At 47.0% G+C, this 22,753-nt stretch overlaps 1 protein-coding gene across 1 annotated transcript in view; it reads left to right on the top strand.

Annotated features, from left to right (window-relative positions):
* LOC147892089 (uncharacterized) overlaps positions 1-19,772 on the top strand; it is a 29,463-nt gene extending 9,691 nt beyond the window's left edge. The window contains exons 6-9 of the mRNA XM_087388737.1: positions 18,578-18,614; positions 18,737-18,808; positions 18,909-19,185; positions 19,355-19,772. Coding sequence (XP_087244863.1) covers positions 18,578-18,614; positions 18,737-18,808; positions 18,909-19,185; positions 19,355-19,753 — 785 coding nt within the window. The 3' untranslated portion in view covers positions 19,754-19,772. The remainder of the gene's footprint in view (positions 1-18,577; positions 18,615-18,736; positions 18,809-18,908; positions 19,186-19,354) is intronic.
* The last annotated feature ends 2,981 nt before the right edge of the window (positions 19,773-22,753 follow it).

Here is a 22,753-nt window from a genome sequence, read left to right as displayed (position 1 = left end):
GTGTATTCTTGAATTTCGTGAAAGACAGATTCGAAATCGTACTATCACGGAATACAAGATTAAGTGGAAGGATCGTGTTGAGGAGGATGCAACATGGGAGACATTACAAAACCTCCAAAGAACATTTCCAGATTTCTTAGCGAACTCAGGAGTGAGTTCTTAGAGGAGGGGGAGTATGTCATGTGCACGGATTGGTATCTGACGTGTACTAGGTACACAGAACTAGCTCAGGTTAGCCTGGGGAGGCTTAGAGCTAGGTAGGCTTGATTCTCGGGTTGAGTGGCAAGGGTACGAACTATTTATAGGTCTTCGCTATTTTTGACGCCGGGGCCCGAGTCTATAAAAGAGGCCCAGGGGGTTCAGTTCTCAGTGTGCAGTTGGGAGCAAGTCTCGTTCCCAGGTGCTAGGTCTGATCCTGGATTGAGTTGCGGACGCGCGCCTGCATCTTAGCGTAGCCCAAGGCCCAGTGACAGATCCAGGGCTTCACAGCACCACCTGGTGGTATGGGACACCAGGCTGGTTTGGATCTGATTGGGAGTTCGTGCCAGTAGCTCAGCTCGTGGCTCGGAGGGGACATCTTCTGATTCGGGATCGCATCCCGTAGATGTCACGGTTGGGTGGTGAGCAGCCTGCTCAGATATGATGTTGTGTGTGGTTGTTTTGCAGATCAGGGGTTTCAGGAGTGCTGGGACGTGTCAGTTGGTATCAGAGCCAACTCCTGAGGTAGGAACTTCTGATGCGAGAACTTTTGACGAGTTTTTCTTCCAGGTATGCCCTAAATTTCGAAATTTCTTGCTGCGTTTTTGCTGGATACCTGGGATAGGAGGGGTGGAGAGATATTCGGAAAAGAAAGAAGAATAGGAGAGAGAGAGAATCGAGATCTCTGAAGGCCTGTGAGAGAAGTCTAGACGAAGGGGAGAGAGAGCAGAAAAGCAAGAGAGATGGGCGGAAAAGAGCAGCAAGGGAGGCGTGGTAATGGCGCTTGTGAAGGTACGGAGTAGGCAGGGGCAAAGAGAGGCTTGTCAGCCTGCGCAATAGGCTGAGTACAGCCTGCGCAATAGGCCGTGTACAGCCTGCGCAACAGGCCGCGAACAGCCTGCGCTTAGGGCTGCGTGCAGCCTGCGCAGGGGGGTGCTTTTTTCGAAAAAGCACCCCTCCAAAGCTAGAGGGGCTTGGCCTTTTTTGGAAGCTCAGCTTCCAAATAAGGCTGCCCTGCACCCTATATAGGTGGGGGCAGGGTACTAGCCTACCCACAAGCAGCCTAGAGCTTCGAGCTTTCCCCTCGATTTCTGTGCCAGCCAGCCAGCCTCATCCGTACCCTGCCTGCGCCAGCATCGCCCTGCCTCGTGCAGTCTTCTGCATCCGCCCCCTGCTTGCGTCAGCCTGAGCAGCCATCGAAGGCCCTGCATCAGCCCGTACAGTCTGCGTCAGCACTGTACGGACTATCTGCGCCAGCTCCTGCACCTGTTGCTGCAAATCCCGACTGCGCACCTGTACCTGCAGCACTGTACGGACGCCGTACAGTTACGTCAGCACTGTACGGCCTCCGTCAGCAACCGTACGGCCTGCGTCAGCAGACCGTACAGCTACTCCAGCAGCACGCGCATACGGTTGCGGGTTCGGAGAGGTCCCGAGATTCGTGGGCTTCTGATTCGCCGGGGTTCAGCATCTCCTTCCGTCTGCATCATTCGGGACGGTTTTCTTCTGCTCCATCCTCCTCTGTGCTTTGTTGCAGTCAGTTATTTCTCTCAGTTTGTATTCAAATCAGATCTCAGCCATGTCTGATGCTCAAAATCCCGAGTTCACCATGGGAGAGCAGGACTTGGATTACACTCCTGTGGGAGAGGAGGATCAGGGTCTCTATGATGACCTGATAACTAAAAAAGCCTTCAGTGAATTTACGATTGCTCTTGATGGAAAATTCGAGCAGGTCAATGCTAATCAATCGGGGTTGACACAGCAACTCCAGGGGATACAAGCAACTCTCACTCTTCTGGCTAGCACTGTACAGGCACTCACGCATGTGGATGCCATGGCTTCAGTGCTAGGCCCGAATATAACTCCAGATCCTTTTCCGGGTGACCAAAAGTCAAGAACAAAGGAGGTAGTTGACACTTGGTTGCACAAGTGGCGGGTACACTTCCAATTCCACCCCTATCCAGATGAGAAAAAGATCCAGCTTGCAACAGGGTTTATGTCAGGTAAAGCCTTGCTATGGTGGAAAGAACTCCAGTAACCTTGTTAGGTTTCTTCGTGGATGGTTTGCCAGACTCCTACAAGTTGCAGATAAAGAACAACAAGTGCACAACGTTGCAGGAGGCCATGACATATGCACGCATATATGATGATGCCATGGCCGGTACCAAGGCAACCACAGTTACCGATACGAGTGGAAAGAACAAACGCAAGTTCTTTCAGCATACGACTGGTATTGCGGAGACGAAGTCTACGGACAACGCCTCCAGGAAAAGCTTAACTCCAGCAAAGAATGGTAAGGCCCGTTTCCTTCGCACTCTCAGGCTCAAGAAAGAAGGCCGATGTTTCTATTGCGAGGAGCGGGGCCACGCAAAGAATGAGTGTCCTAAGCGGAAGAACCAAAAGTTGGTGCTAGGACCGAAGCTCCAGGTGGTTCCACGTACCGCAGCCAAGGGAGCAAACCAAGTCACGATGACAGGTATTTCAGTAAATGTCATTACCTGCCCCCTTTCTTGTAATTGTACTTTCAATACTTCGTTGTTTGGTTCCCATGATCTTTTCCGAGTTTATGGAGAAGTTAAGGACCAACAGGTTCACATTCTCTTTGATCCGGGCAGCTCTCACAATTTTGTTAATTACAAATTTGTGCAGAAGATGGGGCTGTCCACAGTACCTAGCGACCACACCTATGAGGTGCAGCTTCCAGCTGGGAAGCAGTTTTGGGATCGCAAGGTTGAAGCGCTTCCTATCCGGATTCAGGCCTACACGGGAGCTCTTACATGTTATGTTATGCATCTGGAGCATGTAGACTTGTTGATCGGGATAGAGTGGTTTAAAACCCACAATATTCAGATCGGATGGACGGAGCATACGCTTTCTTTTGTAGATAAGGACACCCAATTTTGTATTTAGTGTGATAAAATTCCCTCTTCTCAGGGGCCTATTGTATCTGCGATGCAGCTTCGGAATATATTAAACAATTCTCATTATGATGTCTATCAGTGTGTTTTGATTCCACTTTCTTCATTTGTTGTTTCTGTAATTAACAAAAATGAATTAAGTGTGTTTGAACACCGTGAATTGAGAATGTTGTTAGATAATTTTAAGGACATATTCCTAGCTCAACTGCCAGAAGATTTACCTCCAAAACGGGCAGTAGATCATCGCATAGACTTAGTCCCAGGGGCTCAACCTATCAGTGTACCACCTTATAGGATGAGCCAGGTAGAGGAGGATGAGTTAGCTATCCAGCTTCAAGATTACCTGAATATGGGCTATATCCGCCCAAGTAAATCACCTTGGGCTGCACCTGTCCTCTTAAGAAAGAAGAAAGATTCTTCCTGGAGAATGTGTATAGATTATAAACGATTAAATAAAGTGACAATTAAGAACCGCTATCCTTTACCTCGTTCCAATGATTTGATAGACCGTTTGGCCGAAGCGAAGTATTTCACTAAGATTGATTTGCGTACGGGTTATCACCAAATCCGTATCTATGCTAAACACATAGATAGGACCGCATTCCGGACTAGGTATGGTCATTACGAGTTCCTCGTATTACCTTTTGGTTTGACCAATGCTCCTGCTACTTTTCAGCATATGATAAACGATTTGTTCAGGGATTTTCTGGGCAAATTTGTTGTAGTGTTCTTAGATGACATCTTGGTATATAGTAAAATGCTTGAGGATCACATAGGACACCTCCGGGTTGTCTTAGTTGTTCTAAGACAGCATAAGCTTTATGCCAAGATGAGTAAATGTGACTTCTTTATGAAGGAGATCATTTACTTAGGACACAAGCTTTCTTCTGAAGGTATTAGCATTGATCTGGATCGTATCCAGAAGGTTTTAGAATGGCCTATCCCTCAGACTGTGAAACAACTTCGTTCTTTCCTAGGTTTTACGGTATTTCTTCGGAAGTCAGTGCGTGATTATTCACGTATCACGGCACCCTTGACCAACATATTGAAAGGTCGTGGACGCAGGTCTACCCAGCCGATCTCTTGGAATGATGCAATGAACAAGGCTTTTGAAACCTTGAAGTTTTCTATCAAGGAAGCACCCGTTCTTGCATTACCCGATCCTACCCGGCCTTATGTTTTAGAGGCCGATGCGAGTGATTATGCGATTGGGGCAGCTCTATTCCAAGAGGGCAGACCTGTAGCTTTCGAGAGTAAGAAGCTTGACAACACTCAATATCGTTGGCCCACACTCGAGAAGGAACTTTATGCTGTAGTATATGCTCTTAAGGTTTGGAGACACTACTTGTATGGTTCACAGTTCCTTGTATTGACTGATCATCAGTCAATTAAGTATGTGTGTGATGGATCTGAATTGAGAGGAAGGAAAGCTAGATGGGCAGAATTAATGCAGGATTTTGATTTCGAAATACGTTATCGTAAGGGTTCGTTGAATAGTGTGGCGGATGCCTTAAGTCGGGTTAAGTTTGTAAATGCTTTGTCATTTACGGAAATATCCTCAGACCTATTTCAATCCTTGAGAGGGCTATACGCAACTGATAGTCATTTCAGTTCTTATTGGCAGAGAGTCCAGGATGGGAGCTCCATAGTTGACCAGGACTCAGGGATTGTGCCACCTAGGATACAGGCGGCGGGAGGTCAGTGGATGATTAGGAACGGCTTGCTGTTCTGGAATGAAAAGATTTGTGTGCCTGATGTTCTGGACCTTAAATCCAAGATTCTCTGGGAGTGTCATGATGCTCCTAGTGCGGGACATCCAGGTATACATAGGACTCTGTCTCTTGTGAAGCATACCTTTTATTGGCCTAAGATGCGTGCATTTATAGAGAACTATGTCGTAGGTTGCCGGATTTGTCAGGTTACTAAGGCTGAACGCCTTAGAAGCGCGGGCTTATTACAGCCTTTACAAATTCCAGGTAATAAATGGGAAAGTATTTCCATGGATTTTATTACTGGTTTACCTCGAACGCGCAAGGGTCATGACTCTATTTGGGTCATAGTCGACCGTTTGACAAAAATGGCTAGATTCTTACCTACAAGAACAACTATTTCAGCTGTTCAGTTGGCTCACGAGTTTGTGGACCACTTGTTCAAGCTGTATGGTTTGCCATCTGATGTAGTCAGTGATAGGGACTCAAAGTTTACAAGTAACTTTTGGACACTTGTATTTGAGAAGTTGGAAGCTACTCTAAGTATGAGTTCCTCGGATCATGCACAATCCGATGGCAGTACAGAGAAGGTCAACCAGTTGGTTGAAGACATGCTTCGGGCATATGTATCTAAGAGACAGTCTTCATGGGAAGATTATTTACCTATGATTGAATTTGCTTACAACAGTGCAAAGCATTCTAGTACAGGTTACAGTCCTTTTATGCTTATGTACGGGTTTCAACCTAAGTCACCAGTTATGGTTGGATTAAAAGGGATTCAAAATGATGCTGCTAAGAATTTCTTGCTAGATATGCAGGAAATGTTGCAGTTTGCCAAGGAGTCTATTAGAAGTGCCCAAGATCGGGACCGATTTTATGCTAATAGACATCGTTCACCCAGAGAGTTCTCTGAAGGAACGATGGTATATTTGAGAATTCCTAAGGAATCCAAGAGCCTAGGTACTGGTTTGGTTCCGAAATTATCCCCCAGATACTGTGGCCCATTCAAGGTCATTAAAAGAATTGGACCAGTTGCATATCGACTAGAATTGCCTCCTGATGTTAAAATACATCCAGTCTTTCATGTCAGTAGATTGAAAGAAGTCTTGGGTGCAGATGATCAACTTGTTTCTCCTCATGAGATTATAGAAGTTACAGATTTGACTTTTATTCCTCACGAACCTGAGTGTATTCTTGAATTTCGTGAAAGACAGATTCGAAATCGTACTATCACGGAATACAAGATTAAGTGGAAGGATCGTGTTGAGGAGGATGCAACATGGGAGACATTACAAAACCTCCAAAGAACATTTCCAGATTTCTTAGCGAACTCAGGAGTGAGTTCTTAGAGGAGGGGGAGTATGTCATGTGCACGGATTGGTATCTGACGTGTACTAGGTACACAGAACTAGCTCAGGTTAGCCTGGGGAGGCTTAGAGCTAGGCAGGCTTGATTCTCGGGTTGAGTGGCAAGGGTACGAACTATTTATAGGTCTTCGCTATTTTTGGCGCCGGGGCCCGAGTCTATAAAAGAGGCCCAGGGGGTTCAGTTCTCAGTGTGCAGTTGGGAGCAAGTCTCGTTCCCAGGTGCTAGGTCTGATCCTGGATTGAGTCGCGGACGCGCGCCTGCATCTTAGCGTAGCCCAAGGCCCAGTGACAGATCCAGGGCTTCACAGCGCCACCTGGTGGTATGGGACACCAGGCTGGTTTGGATCTGATTGGGAGTTCGTGCCAGTAGCTCAGCTCGTGGCTCGGAGGGGACATCTTCTGATTCGGGATCACATCCCGTAGATGTCACGGTTGGGTGGTGAGCAGCCTGCTCAGATATGATGTTGTGTGTGGTTGTTTTGCAGATCAGGGGTTTCAGGAGTGCTGGGATGTGTCACCTCTCCACCTCCGTAGTAGGTTCCTCAACCTCCCTCCCCTCCCCTGCTTCGACACCCCTTCCAGCAGGCAAGAGTAAGACGTCTTCCCCTTTTGCTTCCTCATCACAACATCAGGTTCATTCGAGGGAGCCAGAAGGACGGGGCTCGTCGTCCTACCGGTCAACAGCTCTCAACCTCCAGCCTGGGCGTCCCTTATCGCAGGACTTCTGGAGGTTGGGACCCTGGAATTATCTGGAGATTCCAGACTCTTATCCTTTACCGTTGGAGGTAACACTTATGGTCCTATAGCTCTGGAAGGGGGGTTTGATCAGCGCATTGGGCTCTTAGACACACCCCACTTGGAGATTCCAGTTTGCCTCCATAGGATTGGAGAAGCAATCCTCAGAGGTGTATGGGAGATCAAATTTCATGCATGATAGATGAGTGGATGGGGCCACAAGGACTGGACCTTTGGCACACCCATGGTGCGGAGGTGAATTTTCAGTTGAGCTTCACGCGAGAGGAGCTGATGTGTGGTTTCACGATACAAGTTATCAGATTTCTGCTTGAGACAAAGGTGGATCAGGCATACTACTGGCCCCTCCAGAAGTGTGTGGAGCTGTTTGGGGTGGAAGACTCCTTCATGATGAAGTGGGCACGGAAGATCGGCATTGAGCCGGTATCCACCCTAGTACATTGATGTACAAACACTGACTATTTGCCCTCCAAACCTCCGGCAAAGTCACATAAGGCAGTCTTTCTAGAACAGGCACCCACTCACAGGAGAGCCTTGTTTTCTGCATCCCCATCCTCATGAGCTGGACCATAGTGAGTTGGAACGTGCACGGGCTCCACGACCGTGCTCATAGTCAACCGCAGTACCTGATACCCCGGGAGGAGTTGCAGAGGGCAATGGTAGAGTGGACAGTGGACACCCTTTTGATTCAGGAGCATATGTTCTCAACATCAGACATCAGACGGCGACACCACCTTCTTCCAGGGAGAGGTCTGGAGGAGTGGTCTCCTGCAGTAGGACGGAGCAGAGGGTTCTACATCTTGGTCTCACAGACTTTGGCTCCAGAGGTCTACAATCAGGCTGAGCTTATCCCAAGACGGGCAGTTTGGATGGGAGTTAGGACAGGAGAGTCTAGGATTGGGATCTTGAATGTGTGTGCCCCAGCGTGCAGACAACACCGCCCGGCGTTTTGGAGGAGGTTGTCAGAGTGTCTTCCAGATGTGGACTCTTGGATTGTTGAAGGGGACTTCAACAACTTGGAGTTTGGGGAAGACAAGTAGGGCTGCGCCTTCTTCTCTGAGATGCTTGCAACAGAGCGTAGCACCTAGGAGCATTTCATTTTTATGATCAGTGGCATACACCCGTGGCGAGAGCCAGATTTCAGCAGGATACCTGGCAGCCTCCTCTTCTCCTTCAGACAGAGGAGACACGATGGACTGCTTGAGAGACTAGACCGTTTCTACGTTGGGGATTGGTCACTGCACAAAGGCGGCTCTATTAGGATTCTCGCAGGTACCACGATGTCAGACCACTCTCCAATAGTACTTCACTTCGATCAGCCCCGCCGAGGTCTTCCCTAGAAGGGGGTCCGTATTCCAAAGGACCTCCTGTAGGACGAGGAGATCCAGCAAGTCATGGCAAGGATTTGGGAGTAGTTAGAGACGACACCGTGCGAGGGCTGGGCTTCATGGGTGGCCGATGCGATCTAGAGGAGCAGTGAGGAGTTGCAGGCTCACGCCCTTAGGCAGAGGACTCTTCAGGAGTGCAAGCGAGCTTTGAGGAGAGACCTTGCCTCCATAGAGTGGCTCAAGGAGCAGGACCCAAGTTCTCAGTGGCTTAGCGACAAGTTTGAGAGCGCTCGCCTTGAGCTTCAGGACACAGAGATTCGGCGGGCTAAGTTCTCCTATCACTCTCCCCGGGCCTGGTGGGTACAGCAGGGGGACAAGATGACGAAGCAGTTTTTTCATACCATTGGGTCCCGATCGGTAGGCACACAGCTCGAGTGTCTCCTAGATCCGTAGGGCATCATGCACACTAACCCAGAGGAGATTCTAAACCTAACCACAAGTTTTTACAGCCAGCTCTTTTAGATGGAGAGGATGACTCCAGTTGGTCTTGTGGCCCGAGAGGTAGTTTGGGATGACGTTCCGATAGTAGTCTTGCAGGATTTATGCAGCAGACTGGAGGAGCCTTTCACGAATGAGGAGCTCTAGGAAGCCCTCAAGGCTCTCTCGACCCAGAAGTGTCCTGGCAAGGATGGCTTGACTCTGGTCTTCTTTCGGGACTTCTGGGAGATTATCTCCACCCCTTTCTGACTAGCTTGCTAGGAGAAATTTGATACGGGCTCCCTCCCTTAGTCCCTAAGCAAGGGGTGGATTTGTTTGATCCCGAAAGGGGGAGATAGGTTAGACATTCGACAGTGGAGACCGATCACTCAGCTTGATACTGCATACAAGATCCTCGCCAAGGTCTTGAGCTTGCGGTTACGGTAAACCAGGTCCTTCTTGCCTTAGTGGCAACTTCTTGCCTTAGTGGCAAACCAGGTCCTTCTAGCCACGGCCTGGTATATCGCCTCTTGTTGGTGTTTTCACAGAGGATGCATTGGGCAGCTCTGACGGTTGGTTCGGAACTTCCTTTGGGCAGGTCAGATGGCACGAGGAATACTAGAGCCTGGTCGCTTGGCAGACAGTGATTATGCCGCAGGCACTGGGAGGCTTGGATATCATTGATTCGAAGATGCAGAACACCCCAGGTTCAGATCCTTGGAAGCTCATCTTACAGCGAGGGCTTCTCAGGAACACTCCACGCACTGGGGGGCAGTGGTAGCTTTCACACAGATGGATCTTCTCAAAGGCCCTCCTTACGGGGAAGGGTTCCCCCTTTATGAGGAGCCTTCACAGGGTCTGGTAGAGACTAACATGGGGTCTCATTCGTGCTTCGTCCAGATGCAAAGAGGAGTTTGAGCGTTAGCCCCTTATGTGGCACCCAGAGATCCGAGATCAGGAGGGACGTATGCTCGGACAACGGACTCACAGTGGTTGGACAGTGGGACAGTGGTCCGGCCGGGTCTTTTGGCAGATGGACCAAATTACCCATGGAGGCAGAGGCGAGGCTTGACGCCGTAGCACATCTGTGAGGGGAAGGGCAGCGGATGAGAGAGATTGACCTAGCTATCCCTGAGTCCTGGTGGGAGGGACTTCCCTTATGGAGGGGGATCAGATGGTTGGGGCAGTTTTCTCGGACTGGTGTCCCCTTGAGGATGATGATGCAGTGAGGTGCCATAGGAAGTGCTACCAGCACCAAAGGCGGACACCATGCTAGAGAGAGCAGAAGATTTGAAACTTTTGGGGAGGAGACTTAGATCAAAGGAGACTCCACTCTTGATGAACAAAGTGCCAACAAAACCCTCCATGCAAGAGCTGTTGCTGCTGCTACTAGCAAGCACCGAGAGAAGCAATCATATTTCCATCCCAGAAGAAGATGTTAACCATGCTCACACTGGTGAGAAATCATACACTGAAGGCCTAGCCCTAAAAGTAAATTTCATCGTCCTCCCTTGACCATCCCACCCGAGGAGCCCCTGATGAGTCTAGAGCACACAAAGGAGCACATCAATCTCTTGAAGAGAGCAATGATCTTGTGGGTGCAGACAAAACATCCTTCAAATACGAGCATGGCAATTTTAAATTTTCCTCGATGATGAACTATACATGGAATCCATGGATACACTGATAGGTTTCTTACCAGGTCCCCATCCCCCAACCTAAGCTATGGAGACGTGGATTAGACATCCCTGGATACGTAAAGGAATGAACGTATTCAATGTTAGATTTGTCAGGAAAGGCTACTTTGTTTTTCATTTTGAGAAATCTGAGATGGAAGAAAGAGCCTTGGACCATGGCCTATGTACTATTAGAAACCAACCTCTTTATTTTTGATGGGCGGAATGGGTTGCAGAGGCGATTTAGAGCAGCAGCGTGGAGCTCTAGTCTCAAGCCCTAGGATGGAGGCATGCTTTTCAAGAGCAGGAGAGAGCTCTGAGGTGGGATCTAGCCTGAGGAGTCCTTTTGTGGTTCAAAACAAGGAACTGTGGTGGCAATTTACACCCTCCTTTTCATCTCCTATGTTCTCCTAATCTACATTGGCATCAATAATGCCTTCAGCACTCTCACCTTTAATGCCTTCATCACTCTCACCTTCGACTTTGGAAATAGTGGTATCTTTAGCACTAGTACCATCCATGGCTACATTAGGAGTAACATCGCCACCACTCTGCTCTTTATCAGGGCTCCTTGTCTCGCCTATGCCTTTGCAACCATATGGCTCTATGGTACCAAGCCTTGCTACTGCCCAGTCAGGAGTTCCTTTGATGGTTGTAACTACTTTAGGTCTCGGTTTATAGCTAAAGGTGTTGCCTTAGCCATGGTAGTGTTGAGTTCCACAGAGAAAGGGATCAGATTGGTGGGAGGTTTGAGGAAGGAGTGGCACATTGACCCTCCCAATATCTCAGAGCAGGATGCCCCCAGATGGCGCCTCTGGCTATGGGACAGTAGACCCTTGAGAGAGGTCCAGTGGGATCTGGGAGAGTGGTTTTGGCCCTCCAGGGGCGGCCTTACCGAGCAGGTGGACAAGGTGCCCTTCTTTTCCTACACCACACGGATTGGTAGGAGTCTTCAGATGGAGTCTTCGAGGTGGACCCCCTTGAGGGAGAGGCATTGGGTGGCCCAGAGAGTGCCCCGACATGTCTGTTCCAGGTTTTGGACGCGGTTATGGTCCAATTTGCGGCCGAGGAAGACATCCTACTTCTTCTGGCTAGCCGCCACGAAGGCTTGCCCATCGGACCGTGGTTAGAGCAGATGCAAGTGGAGGGGTAATGCCATTGTTGCTCTGTTGGTTTCCTGGAGACGATCCCGTACTGCCTTTGGAGTTGTCGTAGCGCGGCGAGGATCTGGATGGGAGCCCTCAGGATCATGACCAGTATGCAGAGTCTTGAGAAGGACTACACTTGGGGGATGGTGGCTTGGTTGACTGAGGGAGGACACACGTTCCAGATTGATGAGACCTCACCAGCCTACCGGATACAGGATTAGAGCATACAGAGGATAGCGCTCCATGAGGCAGTCCCTCCTGATAGCCTAGCTCCTCCTCCTTTGGAGGACAGCGTTTGGGAGGTGGTCGACAATATATTGCATGGAACATTTGGGTGGCTCGCTGCAGTCTCGTGATGGCCGGTTCCACCCCCAGCTACCTTGGTCGCCATCTGGCAAGATATCATATACACTCTACGCTCCACTTGGGAGTGTGGGACTCCAGGCTCTAGGGCGACTATCGAGAGGCATGCTCGATTCTGCAAGGCTTGGCCTGCAGGAGTTTTCTACATCACTCCGCGAGGGATTCGCTGGTTGTATAGCCCCCCCACCTGGCTGTTAGCCGCAATACTAGAGATCCCCTAGGAAGTGAGCTGGGTTTCTCTGGAACAGGCCGGTCTTTCCTTCTGGTTTTTTCCATTCTCAGCACCTTCGGGGCTGTTGTTTTGTATGAAGTCTTTCAAGCATTAATAGAAGGTTCCTTTCTTTGAAAAAAGAAAAAGAAACAAAAGAATCTCTCATCTGAAGGCCGATCTAGACTACATTTTCTCAACTAATCTCTCCCTAATTCAACACATCTAGGGCTCGCAACTAGGATACTGAGATGCAAATCCGCTCCTGCCCATTGCAAAGGCCCACACCTCCAACCTCTCTTTGAGAGGAGCCAACACCATCGTCTGATATCTGATGTTCACTACTAAGAACATGTGCTCCTGAATCAAGAGGCTGTCTACTGACCATCCCACCACAACCCTTTGCAACTCCTGGCAAAGTATCAGCCATTGTCGCTGTTATCATGCACAATCATGAAGCCCACACATTCCAACTCACCAAGGTCCAGCTCATGGGGAGGAGTGGTGACGATGAAGGTCTTCCTATGCATGGAAGCATGTATGACAACGATGGACTTCCCTGCATTTCAGAGGCTTGGAAGGTGAGTTGTCCGTTTCTATGTAGCGATCACCAAATGCATACTGCCTCAATGCCTACCTTTAGTGCCCACTACACAAAAAAAACGGTTGCATGCCTAGCCAACTATCACACTGGTTTAGTGGCTTGTGTGCAAGTTGCCTGGAGCTGCTCAACCAACTAAAAGTAGTTGTGTGATCCACAACTCCTTCCCTTGCTGGCCTACCCACTCCTTCATTATCATAAAGATCTGATCCTTGATCATTAGATCCAAGAGAAGGGGGGTCCACTGCTCTTGCCACGTGGAAGCGAAGTTGAATCCCCCAAAAGGATGGAATTGACTTCCAACTACCACGATGGAACCCCTGTTTGGGGCTGCAAGATTGGGACTAACACCTTTAGTGCTGGCGAGTAGTCATCTAGAATGTCTAGATAGTTCCAACGACCCCGTCGCCAGAACTCTTGTGAAAGGGGCTGTCTTGGATGGGGCTTCAATCTTGTAGCCTGAGGGAAAGGGGAAGATTCCTGTGCCGGCCATGGGGGAGTTGCGCCTTGACCTATGAGGAAGAAGGATGGGGCTGGGGTGGCGAAGTTGCACTTTGGCCCTCGGTCCTGTGTAGATGTGAGTGGCGTTGAGCGACTGACACGGTGGGAAAAAGGGTCGGCTGTGACAACAAGAGGAAAGGGGGGGGCTGTGACAACAAGAGGAGGAAAGGGGGGGGGCTGAAGATGAACTGGGGTGGATAGATGGTGAGGGTGACTGCAGGCTGCATTGCGGTGAAAGTGCAAGGGGGCAGAGGAGGCAAGACTCAAGATGGGGGTGGGGGGCTGGAAAGAGGAGGGGGGAAGGGATCTGGAAGCAGAGGAGAGGAGGCACCTCTCTTGGACCCAAACCCGGAGTGGACTCGAGAACCTGAGTGAGAGCCCTAAGGGGTAGTGAGAAGAACCGGGTCTACCAAAAGTTCAAAGAAGACTTCCCCTCAAGAGTCTGAAGTTGACCTGAGGGTTATACCTCTTGTGCATAGGTGAGCATCCCACCTTCGCTTTGCGGTCGATGACATGCTTGTCATCTGTGGTTCTTTGCAGCATGCTTATCCGATTTTCTTTGATCCATCTGAGCCAAAGCCCCATCCAAAGGCTCAACCCAAGTGTTAACGGGATTGAACACTCCGACTTCGTATTCAGTTGAAATGGGTTGCAATGCAAGGGCTGAACCTCAGTCCGCGATCTCCTCTCAGTAAACAATCAAGTGCAAACTCTCTCTCTCTCTCTCTCTCTCTCTCTCTCTCTCATTTCGTATTGCAAGATTCAGAAAAAATCAGAAATAAACAGAGGATATGCCAACGGAGCCATGAACAATCATATTAAATTCAGATTCAGATGGGTTACAAGATCAGAACATTTTCCGAGAGAGATACCCTCTATCTTGCGGATATCATCCCCAAACTGCAAAACCGGTTCCCAGTAGTTGTACCATTTCATTACATGTCTCTTTGGATCTTATACTACTAACCCATGTCTGGGTAGATAATAAGCTGGGCTAACACCTAGCAGCACTAGAGCTGGATCAGACAATCCTGCAATTCATCCTCAGAGTTATAATTGACCCCCTTCCTGGTGCTACATCTCACCAATAGAGCTTGGTGGAATACCAAGTTACTAGCAGCTTCCATCCACAACTGTCAGCTACAACCCAGATATAAATGCATAACAAAATTGTGCCATGTAAATCAAGATCAGCTAGAGATCTGAGAATAAGCAGGCTGATAAACAAAGCATATACAGATGAACAGAGATATCACAAACTATTTCAAGTATTTAGTTCAGCAGTTTGTACTGTTGGGGCAGACTCCACCACAAGAGGATCATCTTTTTCTGGTTTGTCAGTAAACTGAACACCCTGATCTTGGCTTTCCGAATTGGCATAAGCCACCAGCTGGATAACTGGTCCCTGCACTACCTTCGTGAGTCCGTCATCCGTAGGCAGAGAAACATTTGGCTGTTCAGTTATTTGATCTATCATATCATCCAGATTCCTTAAAATATGAGGTTGCACGTCTGTCTTTCACAAGAATAGTTTCTGATTCAACAAGTTTAGTGGCATTGGATGCCATGACTAGAGTTTCTGCAGCCAATTGGTCTGCAGCAGGCAAAGATTCCTGGGTCTCTAACACATCTGGATCCTTTTCCACCTTGGTAGCATCTGGCAAAACAATATATTTATTTTTAAATTCAAATGATAACAAAGTTTTGAAAGGAAAACCGAACCCGGCTGATGATGTCTCTGGTTCCTCAGGTTCCAGTTTGGAGTCTCCCTCCATTAGGGAGTCTGTCATCCCCGAGCTTTCTACCACAGGAAACTTGGATTTCAATTGATATACCTCCTTGTATAGTTCCTGAGCCTGTTTTTGCAGGAGGAAATTAGAAGTGGCCTGCTTGTGGTACTCCCAGGCCTGTAATGGCCTGTAATAATCTGTTCTAGATCTAAGCCCAGAGTCCTGTCATGCAGTGCATGACCTGAGATTTCAGATTTGCCAATTCTATGTCAGGCATGAATGTTCCCAGAATTTCAGATTCATCTTCAACCATGGACTTCACCGTTCCTCCACTGGCTTCAAAGCTGCCAATTGCTCCTTGAGCATTATGTTCTCAACTTGCAAGTGGTAAAAGCCTGTTCTTGATAATCAAGTGCAGAAATCTCCATCCGCAGCGGAGGGAAATCGGGAGGCTGAAGAATTTGAATCCATGTCAGATGATGAGCCCCGAGAAAACACATATATAATCTATGCAGATGCCAGAAAGGCATTGGAGCTTCTAGATAAGTTCCATCAACAAGAGGAGGATAAAAGTATGCAGATGTAGAAAATGCATGAGGAATGGAAGCAGTTCAAACAGGATCATGATATTTTGGTACACCTGGTGGAGAGTTCAAGGGAAGATTTGACTTTTAAAATTCAGAAAATGAAAATTATGGAAGAAGATTTTATGGAGTAGAAGACAGCTATGGAGAAGTTAGTTCTGGAGTATAAATAACAATTGCAGAAGAAAGAGGAGATGGAAAATCAGCTGCAAACTTGGTCCAAGGGATCACTCGACATGTCGAAGAAGTTGAGCAATTGGCAGAGAAAAGTTTTGTGACCCTTCCAGAACCTGATCATCTTCTAGAATAGGTGGTTCCTCCTGTAAGTTGTCCTTTGCATTCCCCTCCGTTTGCTCTGGCCCTTTTGCTTGTTCTGATGAAAGAAGTGGGTTCTACTTATTATCTGTAGGAGTATCTGGTCTTTTCAGAGTGATCTTATTTTTGACTACTCTTCTTCGGGGTACTCTTTTCCAATCTCTTTTCTGCTTCATCCGTTACTTCCAGGGGCTCTTGTTTACCTTTCTTTTTCCCTGTAAGATATTCGGTAATCTCCTCCTTTGCATAACCTATCCAAGGCTTGCAACCTCTCCTTGTCTTTAGTTTCTTATAGGGCTTTTACTGTAACTTCAGCTTCCTCCTCAAATGACTTGGGAATGGATTGCCTAGGCCTCGGTGCATTCGGATTATGAGCAAACACGGCAAATAATATGGACCTGAGCTTGCTATGCGTCAAGCTCTTCGTATACTTGATATTAATTTCTGCCGTGATCCTATCGTAAAAAATCTGAGCCCAATTGACAGAATTCCCTGTCTCGGCATAATGCATAAGAGCAAAGTTGTTTGGAGAGAAGTAATCATACTTAGTCAGCAAAAGAACCCCTTCTAGGAACGAAAGGCACTGTTTCTTCCGCTGTTCACCTTCCGTCTGTTTCACCTTAAAGTAGCTTTTCATGTGAGCTCCAGATGGTACTTGCATGGAGCTTTTGTTGGAGCTTCAAGGTCCAAGGGTAGCTGAAAAATCCTAGAGATAAGTTGAGGGGTGATAGGCATCCGGGGTGTCAACTTCCCGCTGTTATCTTGCAAATACCGGAACTGCTCATCTGCCTCCATGTTCAGTGCCAAGTCCACCATGGAAGCTTATAATACCCCATGCAACCTCATAGTCCTCAGCGCGATGGCATTTTTTGTAGTTCCGTCACCCAAATTAGATTTTGAATCTGTGAATTGAGGTGCCATGTCCAGAGCTAACCTCTTACCGCTCTTCGGAGGTGATACCATTGTTTGGTCTTCGTATTGCTTGGTTGCTTGACTGCGTAGCGACCACCTTTTCGCCCCGGAAACTTTTCATTTCTCAATCTCCGAGTCGAATCCTGTTGCAAATACCTTCAGACTGGTGGCACTGCCTCCGGCCTGTTCTGCGAGCACGTCTTCTTCCTCTTCCGCAAGTGGCCGTAATACACCTCGCATGCTGATGAGAAGGTCCTCTGATTCTCACTCTTACTCCACAATTCCACTTGGGTTTTGAGTGCACCTTTCTTTCAGTTCAGATAGTAGTGAGTGGGAGAGAGAGTGAGTTAGGCTATCTCATGGTTGCCTACGTTCTCGCGAAGGTCCTCTGATTTTCGCACTCCACAATTCGACTGCACTGCTTTAGATTTTCTTTCCTGAGATGGGGAGGGTCAGTTTCGGGATAGTCCCACCTTATGGTACAGACAAGATCCGGAAGTGACACCATGAGTTTAAGTGAGAAGTCCAACACAAGTGGGGATGAGGGATCCGCTTCCCAAGCCCCACCACCACGGATGCTGCAGAAGCTCTGATGTCTGTCATGATGGGCATGATGCAAACTATGATGCAGATGCAGCAGCAACAGTCTGAGAGTCTCTTCAACTGCATGGTTCAGCTCCAGGAGATGCGGGATGATCGTGAGCAAGCCGCTAAAGAATGCGAGAGAGCAGCTCGGGGGCGAAAGAAGAATGACTTAGGAGGCCAGGGAGCTTAGAGAGCTTACCCCTCTGGAGGAGAAGGACGAACGGGACCTAGCCTGTGCTCATGGAAGCTCCCTCGACTCCCTAGGCCCTTCAGATTTCCCTCTCCCCCAAAGGACAAGCAGCATGTGAAGATTGCGGCTCAATCCTTGCGCGACATAGCTTTGGGGGGCCGCATCAGACGCATCACACCCACGAGGAGCCAGGTTCGTGATTTGATCTAGACAAGCTTGGCATAGGATGGTGACCACACCCAGAAGGTCACCATCTATAGGAGAGGGGTCTTTCTTCTCCAACTAAGCTTCCTCGACATCACTTAGGCACAGCCCCATTTTCCTTTGCCCTCATCTAGTTTTCTTCATCTTGTGGTACCATGGCTTCACAGTGGGGACGACACAGATTCGACACACCGTACACCATGCTTTCCTGTGACCCTCAGTTCCCTGAGCCATTTTCTCGTCTACTGGAGGGTGTTTTGGCACTGTGCTACAGACTCTGCCCATCCATTGCAGTCTCAATTATGGCAGATATAGAGGTCCCCTAGGTTAGGGTGATAGCGAACTACTTGGAGTCCCTGCCGGAGGAGATCTTCCTTGAGACCTTGGATGGAGGGTCTTTCCGTTAGAGGTCTCTTAACTGCCAGGGTAGTGGCATCGCTACAAACGAATAGGGGATGGGTGGAATCTTTGAGTTTTTAATGTGTTGCATGGCTGATTAGTAGTGCGCTCGAGTACTTATGTCTTCATTTAAGTCTAGTATAATCTATGATCTCATTCTCCAGGTAAAGTAGGATTAATGGAGTACATGTTCCATTTGTAAACATCCATCTCATGGGGTTTCGGCTCAAAGAAGATGATTCAAGAAAGGTGGATGGATTTCTAGTCTCGATATGCCTTCTACATCTTTTATCCTACTATCCCTCATTCGTGTGCTTAATATGCATTTTAAGCTGGCAGAAGATTGTCTTCTAATATCACTCTTGAGATTACTTTTTCTAATTTACTGTGATGCTGCTTGTGGCTGTGTAGTGTTCTCTATCCTTGGGATTATCCCGCTCGTGTACATGTAAGTGTTCTTTCTTGTTTTGCTTTCTAGTCTTATATTAAAAGTTCTTGCATTAAGCTATGGCAGAGAGGTTTTCATTTGTATCGCAAAACAATCCTTACTGAAGTCGGCGTGGTTTACAGATTGGTTTGTTTGGGCTGGTTTCTCGTTGCTGGCACTTGGATTTTATGTGGGGTATACATCATGCTCAATAAGTACGTGCACATATCAATAAAAAGTATCAACGGTATTCACTATTTGTAGTTTTTCTTTTTGTCCAATCAGCAATGTGTAACCTTCTGTATTGCTTTACAGTGCAATTGGAGACACTTGCGTTGCCATGGAAGAATGGGTTGCTAACCCTTCTGCCAAAACGAGCTTGAGCGATATTCTACCTTGTGTAGATATCAGTACTACAAATAAGACACTGGAGCAGACTCTAAAGGTTACTAATGAAACAATCACAGGCATCAATGATATTATTGCAACTCGTTTAAACAGAGGCTCTTCTCAAGGCATGCCTTTGCTGTGTAATCCTGTGGAGCCACAGTTATCTCCATCTGGTTGTGTTGACATTAACGATGCTCCCAAGGTGAGGCTTCCAGCACCTACTAGCCAAATTTTCACGATTTGCATTTAAAAAAGGGTCTGAGATTCTATTATTTGTTCTATGAAACAGGTTTTCTCCTTTCTAGTCTGCTGAGACCTTTGTGCTTAAAAAAGTGAAGAAATTATTTGCTGACACTCTTTTCTATTTGCAGGTGTGGTCAATATACGTCTGTAAAAGTTCCAGTAATGGTACCTGTTCCCTAGGGGGACGATTGAATCCACAAATTTACGATCAGCTCAACAAGTCTGTGACTGTAATCAGTGCCCTTTATGGCAATATCCACTTTTTACTCAATTTGGAAAACTGCCAATTTGTACGCCAGGTATTCACAACAATCCGGGAAAGGCATTGCCGTCATCTTCGAAAGTACAGCGAATGGCAGTACATAGGGCTTGCTTTGATTTCTGGAGGCTGTATGTTCTCAATATTGCTGTGGGTAGTTTTTAGTAGGCGGCGGCGACACAGGCACACACACCCACAATCCTCAGACCAGAAAAATACTCAATTCATACATAGGGGCACCCCACAAATGCAGCTCAAGGCAACTTAATGCTAAATAGTCAGTGTTGATATATCTGCCAGTAATAAAGTACAACAGTTTTTTATTGAAAGTGGTCTTCTCTTTTATTACTTAGTGAAATCCAAAAGACATCTCATACAACTAGTTCTGGAGACAAACTCTATCATTTACCTCTGGCCAACAGGCCACTAACCAACAGTTTTGAGTTAACTTTGTCCGACACGACTAGTAACAATAATATCCCTTTGTACAAGAATCAAGGGAAAAGCTCAGGGCATTTTATAATCTCATTCAAGCTCTCCACATTCTTACTCTCTCACATTCCCCTTGTGGTGACGTGTTGAATTGTTTTTTGTTCTTTTATGCATTACATCCCAGATTCTAGTCAGCTCATTTTTCTCCTGAAAAACACATTGATTTTAAATACCTTACTACCTAGCATCCTCTCTCTTAATTGACATATGGATGCACCAACACACCCCACGTACAATCACTTTATATGCATGCCTACATAAGGGCATTTCAATTTTATGAGAGGAGGGAAGCCCTTAAGAAACGCTAATGAGGAGTGCTTGGCTAGACGTTTTTACCATAGACTCATGGAGACTTACAACTTGTTGCCCATACACCACAACCCTTGAACACTTTGCCTTATGTGGCCTAGGATAACAAATTTAATGGATTAAGTGTATCCTAGATGGAGTCTACCTATTGCTGTGTTTAAACCGTTTTGGGGTCCTTTACAAAGTGTTGCTTCTAACTTGCTAGGATGTCATAGGATTGTCACACTTAGAAGGATTAAGCCCGTGTAAATAGCAAGAAAGTAGGCCTCTTTGAAAACTTACCAAACGACTCATAAAGAGAGTGTTTGCAAGTGGCTAACATCATTTCATACATATATGTTTGATCCCTTTTTGATAGCGTCTACCTTTTAGTCTTTGTAACTAAAGACATGGATAGAGGTTCTTATTTGAGGATTTTCCTTAACTTCACATGTAAATATGCATTTCGTGATGAATCTCTACCAAATCCTTTTATATGCTCTACAAGTGATTCCTCGTTCCCTATTAAGGGGATTTCACACCTCTTTGCCATTGTATTCTATCTCAGTACAATGGCTTGAAGACCATACTGATAGCGGAAGTGAGAGGGAGAGAGAGAGAGAGGAGTGCACACGATATAGCTACCTGTACACTAAATGTATTGACAATGAACATGAATATATATATATGTGAACCCCTTAGGGTTAGGGTTTGTCCCTATGCCCTTTGTGGATCGTGCAATTTACACTATCTTTAACACCCCCTCTTAAATTGTACTGGGTAAGTAGAGGGTGCATGTACAAGACACGTTTGTGGATTTCGTTTGGTGCGTATGATAGCATCCAAAACTGAAAAAGAAATCATTGTATGTGCGTATGTGAGCACAATGACTACGTAGCGAAAGCATGTACAATGTGTACAACTTATGTGATCATGTACAAGATGTGGATTTCTTCCTCTTAAGTTGTGAGTCATCCTTCACCTTTGGAAACAAAACCCAGAAGATAGGCCAAAGGGAAGAGGAAGGAAATATGCAGAAAGTCAAGTCCACCTAGATGAAAGACTGGTTGATCGAAAGATGACTGAGTGGATGCATGCATGTATGGTTGTGTGCTGAACATGTCAAGGTTGAACATGTCATAAGTCATAGTGGACTGTGCAGCTGCTCTGAAGAAAAGGCATCCGGATGTAAGGCTAGTCGATGTAGCTATGGCGATGTGATCCGGTAGGTTGTGACATACAAGAATATCACCAACCCAAAAGAACTGTCAGCAATGTCCAAGGTATGCTGTAGTAATGTAATCTCTATCGAATGATGCAGGGTCGAAGAAGACCACATAGTCGATGTGGACAGAGTGATTCAGGGACTGAAAATCTGGGGCCGAAGGTGCAAGTATGATACGCTCTTTGTGCTGATGAAGAATAGGCCTGTAAATCAAACAAGGTATCGCAACCTGTCAACCTTGTATGCTCAACTGTCATGAGTTGAAGGTCATCCAATGTGTGCATAGATAAACATCCATCGGCATGGGATGTAGCATATGTCATAGGCTCGTCAAGAATGAGCTGACAGTATAAAGGCCTAGAAGCGTGAAATACAACTGAAAATGCATAAGATCTCCCTGAGGCATATGAGGTGCCAAATGCTAATGTAAGGACTGATATGAAGTCATGGATCCAACCACTAATTTGCATCAAGTATGAACTATATATGATAGCCAAAAGTGCATAATGAAACACTAAGTCTCCCCAGGTTGCGCTATGGTTGAGAACCTGATAATGTCCACTGCATTGGGGCAAGACCACACTAATGCATAGGTATCCTCGTGCTGAGGAATGATATGTTGATCGAAGGTGGTCGTGATAACTGGATCCAAGGGTGCAATGTGGCATGACTGAGCCGATGTTGAAATGTCTTGAAGACTGATTTGCTGATCTAAAGTGATAAAGGGAACTGAGCCCATGGTATGCTCTATGTCAAAGGTGAAAGATGCGATGTGGCATAAATCCCCGCATGTGGTTGGAGATGTGGTTGGAGATGTGGTTGGCATGATCACTAGTGAACTCCTGTTGCGTATCTACATCAGTGGCAAAAGATGGAGTCGGATCCATGCATAAATGTGATGGCTATACATCACTAGAATTAGATTGTGCTGATGTACATGAGACTACCTCGTGTTGAGGACTTACCATCAAATTTGGCTCGTGCTGAGGGCTTACTGCCAAATGTGCCTCGTGCTGAGGGCTTACTGAGAAGTGTGCATGATCAGAAACTGCGGGTTGATCCGTGCTAACATCTAAAGCATCTGCAAGGCCAATGAGGCTCGAGTCTACATCGTAGATTGGTACATGCCTTGTGGCAATAAATGGTCGAAGAAGGTTCTCTTTCCACTCACGAATCTCATCCAGAGTCATGACTGGTGTATCATCAGTTGTGTGATGAGAATAACTCCATGCTAGAGGTGGTCTAGTGCTCTGTGCAAGAGGC

Source organism: Dipteris shenzhenensis, chromosome 17 (genome assembly GCF_047967505.1).
Source record: "Dipteris shenzhenensis isolate YYH24624 ecotype China chromosome 17, Dip_SZ_1.0, whole genome shotgun sequence".
In the NCBI taxonomy this organism is placed as follows: Eukaryota; Viridiplantae; Streptophyta; class Polypodiopsida; order Gleicheniales; family Dipteridaceae; genus Dipteris; species Dipteris shenzhenensis.
The sequence above is the reverse complement of the archived record's forward strand: the minus strand, read 5'-3'. Positions and strand labels throughout refer to the sequence as shown.